The sequence below is a fragment of the Lathyrus oleraceus genome, chromosome 5, assembly GCF_024323335.1.
Source record: "Lathyrus oleraceus cultivar Zhongwan6 chromosome 5, CAAS_Psat_ZW6_1.0, whole genome shotgun sequence".
NCBI classification, from domain to species: Eukaryota; Viridiplantae; Streptophyta; class Magnoliopsida; order Fabales; family Fabaceae; genus Lathyrus; species Lathyrus oleraceus.
In genome coordinates this window covers 436,721,956-436,727,477 of record NC_066583.1, presented here as the reverse complement: position 1 = coordinate 436,727,477, position 5,522 = coordinate 436,721,956, and the positions used below count along the sequence as shown (strand labels likewise).

At 31.9% G+C, this 5,522-nt stretch overlaps 1 protein-coding gene across 1 annotated transcript; it reads left to right on the top strand.

Moving 5' to 3' along the window:
* The first annotated feature begins 1,658 nt into the window (after positions 1 to 1,658).
* Positions 1,659 to 3,913, top strand: LOC127085299 (phytoene synthase 2, chloroplastic). The gene is made up of 5 exons (XM_051025825.1): positions 1,659 to 2,197; positions 2,352 to 2,402; positions 2,486 to 2,658; positions 3,017 to 3,252; positions 3,372 to 3,913. The coding sequence occupies exons 1-5, from the start codon at positions 1,837 to 1,839 to the stop codon at positions 3,739 to 3,741; spliced, it is 1,191 nt and encodes a 396-aa protein (XP_050881782.1). The 5' UTR covers positions 1,659 to 1,836; the 3' UTR covers positions 3,742 to 3,913.
* The last annotated feature ends 1,609 nt before the right edge of the window (positions 3,914 to 5,522 follow it).

The following is a 5,522-nucleotide window of genomic DNA, read 5'->3' as shown; positions in this document are numbered from 1 at the left end:
AGGGATAATAGTCAGTATCGACGAAAAACTCGAGATTTTGTTGTCCCCTTAGAACCATCTCTTCCTCACTATCAACAGACAAAAAATCATGATCGTGAGTTCTAACCCGAGATTCAAGATATCGCCTAACCTCGTCATCGCCAGATTCTCAACCGTTCAGAGCCCTAAAGTTTTTAATATAAATGTGAGACCTCAAATTACCTTGGTAATCCTCGACTCTTTCCGAGCTCACCACAGGAACTTCAGGGTTAAACCTTGTCTTCCTCCGCAAATTCCTCAAGATTTTCGTCATCTTAAGGACCCCTAGATTCGTTACCACCATCATCAAAACTCCTCCTAGAATTAGAGTTATCATTAATCTCTATGAAATTTCGAGGAGGAGGTATCACTGCTAAAGGAACCACACCTAATACCCATGGCTCAATAACTCAAGTGTGCGAGGAATCATCACTTATCTTATTTCTAATAGATAGTTCCACAAAATTCAGGTTTCCGTTTCCTAAGTTGGCAATGGCTAAAGAAAGAATAAGAAAAAAATAGTGGGATAAAGAGAGAGAAGTATTGCCTCAGAGAAACGACAAAGATGGAAGCAAATGGGACGCTAAGAAAATCACCTAGGAACTTAGAAATGACGATGAAATGTGAAATCAGGGAAAAAGAGACAAATGAAAAGAGAAAAGTGTCGCCTCAACTCAAGGAAGAACAAAAGGAAACTGAGAACCTGATCCTAATCACGCAAACATTAATTGCAGTTAGATCCGATTGGAGGGTCTCTTACATCACACGCCGAGTTAGATGGAGGTGGTTTCAACCGAATGTCATATATAAGTCCAACGACTCACCATTTCAAGTATAATCCCACTCCTACCCTAAAAACTACATCTCTAAATTCACAAACTTAGACATTGAGTATTAATCTTGCAGGTCTTCCCTGCTCTACCGTACTAGTAGCTCTCATCGCCACACCGAAAAAAACTTGTCCATTAAACACAAATGAAGGAGTGGTCAAAAATTTTAATTGAACAAAAATGTTATGATTCACATAAATGCTCTTGTTTAGTGTTTCACATTATAATGTTCTCAAGTAAATTTTTCTTTAAAAAAAGTTACAATTTTTCAATTAATTTTATAAAAGATAATATAGTAAAATTTGATTATTTTTTATGTTAAATAAAAAAATTATTTATACTCAATTAAAAAATTTTAAACACCACAAAAACCTTTTCTTTTTTCTTATAATTATGATTGGAGGGAATATTAGTTTGTTTGTCGGTCATAAATATATATTAAAGTAATGACTTGAATGAAATACATAGAAGATTAATTAATGTGTAGAATTGAAAGTAAAAAATTGTAAAAACAATCCTTTCAAAATTTGTGTCCACCATATACCCTTTTTATAATTCAAACACATGAAATAAATTTGTGTGGAGAAGCCAAACACACATATTACACTTTACAACTTGCCTAAAACCAGACCCATAACCCATCATCAAGTGTACCCTTACAAAGAAAACAAAAGGCATGACCACTAAAAAGTGCTGAAAAAGAGAGAAAAATGTTATTTTATTTTCCTTCAAAAAAAAATGTCATGCAATAAAGACAAACAAGTTTTTCATGTTTAGGATTACACTATCACTGACCATACATTTTCAAGTGTCAGCTAAGGTTACATGTGATAGCATATTCCTCAATAAAATATACGTGCCTTTAACACAAGCCTTTCATTCCCATTCACATTTTTTCTCTTTATATCCTCACAATTTTTTCAGCTTCTCTATCTTTCTACTTCACTTATTTTGCAACCATTCAAAAGAACCAAACTGTGCTGTGCCTATGATGTCTGGTGTTCTTCTTTGGGTGAACTGTGGACTCAAAGAGAATGCCATTTCTTTGATGGGTCTTGGAGGAAGAGGTGTGAGAATTGAGAAGAGATTTAGACACTGTTCTGGAATTAGTTTTGCTAGTTTTTCGAATGCGGTTGTTGAACCTACAAGATCTTCAGAGGAGAGGGTGTATGAAGTGGTGTTGAAACAAGCAGCACTAGTGAAGGAACAAAGAAGAATTGTTAAGAAGAGAGGTTTGAATTTGGATACTAAGCCTATTGAAGGTGATTTCACTAATGGAGATCTTTTGAGTTCTGCTTATGATAGGTGTGGTGATGTTTGTGCTGAGTATGCCAAGACATTTTATCTAGGTACCTCTTTCTCTATGAAATATTTGTTTATATATAATGAAGATAATACAGAAATAGAAGGCAAACAAGTAACAATATGTGTCTGGTATATTCATTTTAGATAGTATAAGTTGTTGAAAATTTGATTGTTTCATTCAAAACTTGAAATTTTCAGGCACACAATTGATGACAGAAGAGAGGAGAAAAGCTATTTGGGCCATTTATGGTATATAAACTTAGTAACCTCAAATTGCTTTAAACAAATGCTTTTCTGAAATAGAAATTGAGAACTCTTTATGTGTTATACAGTGTGGTGCAGAAGAACAGATGAGCTAGTGGATGGTCCTAATGCTTCACACATCACACCAAAGGCCTTGGACAGATGGGAACAAAGATTAACGGATGTTTTCGAAGGTCGTCCTTATGATATGTATGATGCTGCACTTTCAGATACTGTCACAAAGTACCCTGTTGATATACAGGTATGCCCCATGCACATAATTGGAAGTGTGACTTTTTAACCTTGTACAATATAACTCAAAGTAGCAGACTAGAAACATGACTGTCTTCTAGGGCGTGCAAGACGGGTTATAGCACACGGTCCAAAACTTGTAACTGTTCAATGGTGACCAAGTCAAAATAGTGTCTCTATTTGTTTAGTCGTGGTCGAACCATGACTAACGTACACAGGGCTTGTAAAAACTTAAAACGGTTAGGAATAGAAATATGGTTACCAATGTTTTTATTTCTTCTTGGTACTTTTTAAGCATATTTTAGAAGAGATGAGTATATAAATTACAATTTTATGAGGAAAAAACTGATCTGTCTGTGTTTGAATAGCCCTTTAAGGACATGATTGAAGGGATGAGGCTGGACCTGAGAAAGTCAAGATACAATAACTTTGATGAACTATACCTCTATTGCTACTATGTCGCCGGAACAGTTGGTCTTATGAGTGTTCCTGTAATGGGGATAGCACCACAATCAAAAGCTTCAACAGAGAGCATCTACAATGCTGCATTGGCTCTTGGCATTGCTAATCAACTTACCAACATACTCAGAGATGTCGGAGAAGAGTAAGTTTCTTTCAAATACTCCCTCAGAACCTTATTGAATAACTAATGTGTCTGATCTATATAAACCAAATACATTATTTATCTGATTTCCTTATCTAATTACTTGATTCATGCAATAGTGCTAGAAGAGGAAGGGTGTATCTTCCACAAGATGAATTAGCAAAAGCAGGCCTATCAGATGACGACATTTTCCGAGGCCGAGTAACGGACAAGTGGCGCAATTTTATGAAGGGACAAATAAAAAGAGCAAGAATGTTTTTTGATGAAGCAGAGAAGGGTGTTTCAGAGCTTAGTTCTGCTAGTAGATGGCCTGTTTGGGCATCTTTGTTGTTGTATAGGCAGATTTTAGATTCAATTGAAGCTAATGACTACAATAACTTCACTAAAAGGGCTTATGTAGGAAAAGCTAAAAAGCTTTTATCACTACCTGTTGCTTTTGGAATAGCAATTTTTGGACCACAGAAGTTAACCAAAATGACTACAAGATGAATATTATATTGTGCTACAAAAGTATTGAATAGTTCTGCTTGATCTTGTAAATTTAGTTCCCTAGATATCAGAATGCTAAAAATTATAATGTGATTTTTTTTTAGCTTAAATGTATACATCTCAATCTCAGGTTAAGCAATATTGAAGAAGAAGTCATTCATTATCTTGTTAACTTATTTTGTAAGTAAATATTGATTTCATTCTTTTACATTTCCCACTTTCCATGGGAGACATGCCACATGTGGTAATATTAACTGTTGGTTTATGTGAGAAGATTCTAATATGATAAAATTTATAAGAGTGAATAACTATTAGAGTAAGACACTATTCTGGTTTTGAATATAAGTAAAAAAGAAAATTTATATTCTTTTTTAGCTTAAAGTAATTATTATTTGGCTTAAATAGTTTTTTTTTAAATTAGCGAATTTTTTATTTTTATTTTTATATATATATTTTTTAATCTCTATATCTCACATTTGTGTTGGTTTTAGTCCTTAAAGATAAAATTCGAAGGAAAATTCACAGAAAATTTACAATTTTTCTGCAAATTTTAATTTTATGGACTAAAATCAACACAAAAAATACGATATAAGAACTCAGATAAAAAAATTAAATTAAAGGGGCCAAAATAAAAAACTCTAATTTACTGGAATCAAGAGAACTATTTTAACCTTATTATGTTTAACTCTATTCAATAATGTTTATCAACATTATTAAGATCTAAGGATGTTCTTGTTGAATTCATCCGTGTGATTTTTTTATAGATTTTCTCGATTGCTTCTTAAAGGTTGGAATTTTTGTTCTAAGAATAATTAATTTTTATATAAAATATGTATAATCGGTTGTTGAGTTACTTTGTTAAGAGTATCTAATTTGAGTTGAATTTTTGCTTGAAATTTCTTTTTAGAAATTTTACTTGACACTCAGTCACCAAGATTCATATTAGAGAACTATGACTCATATTTATGTTGTCATTCTTCTATCACTATTAGAAAATTTAGAATCAAAAACAGGACAAATCCGTTATGAAATGTGAAAAATCCATCATTATAGATGTTGAAGACGGAGTTTGAGACGGATCAACCTCCATTGATGTAGAATTCGTCTCAAATTGTTCAAAGACGAAAGTGTTGTTTTGTATCTAAGCAGAAACGAATATATTTCGTCTCAGAAAATCTAGTTCAATCCCAAACATTTGATATGAAACTTTTCTAAATCTATCTTTGTACAGCTGGATATAATCGCCTCTGAATTATATTATTTTATCTCTGATATTCCGTCTCAAACATATAATTCGGTCTCTGCATAGACAAAAGTTTAACATTTTCCATCTCAAATTCCATCTCTATTATTTATTTTTTATTTGAATAAATACATTAAAACTTTTTGGTAAAAATTTAATATACTTAATTAAAAATTTCATTCATCACTAACTCAAAACTACATTTTGTTCTTACATATCATTAAATAAAACTATTTTATGATATTAAACTTTTAACATGTCCAAAATATAAAAAGATAATATATTTGATCTAACAAAAATAAAAGAAACTAAGATTAAAATTCATATTAAATATTACCATAAAAGTACATATTCCATGATATTAAACAATAACATGTTCAAAATATAAAAACATTATATATTTGATCTAACAAAAATCAAAGTAAGACTAAAATCAAAGTAACAAAAATCAAAATTCATCTTCATCATCACATTCTCCTTCTTGTTGAAGTGGAGAGTTTTGATTAGTATTAGGCATAAAACTTTCAAACATTCACTC

Excerpts from the sequence above, each read along its gene's own strand:
- LOC127085299 (XM_051025825.1), top strand. The coding sequence starts at position 1,837 with ATGATGTCTGGTGTTCTTCTTTGGGTGAACTGTGGACTCAAAGAGAAT. Across the intron at positions 2,198-2,351 it reads TGCCAAGACATTTTATCTAG|GCACACAATTGATGACAGAA; the intron begins GTACCTCTTTCT and ends TGAAATTTTCAG. Across the intron at positions 2,403-2,485 it reads AGCTATTTGGGCCATTTATG|TGTGGTGCAGAAGAACAGAT; the intron begins GTATATAAACTT and ends TGTGTTATACAG.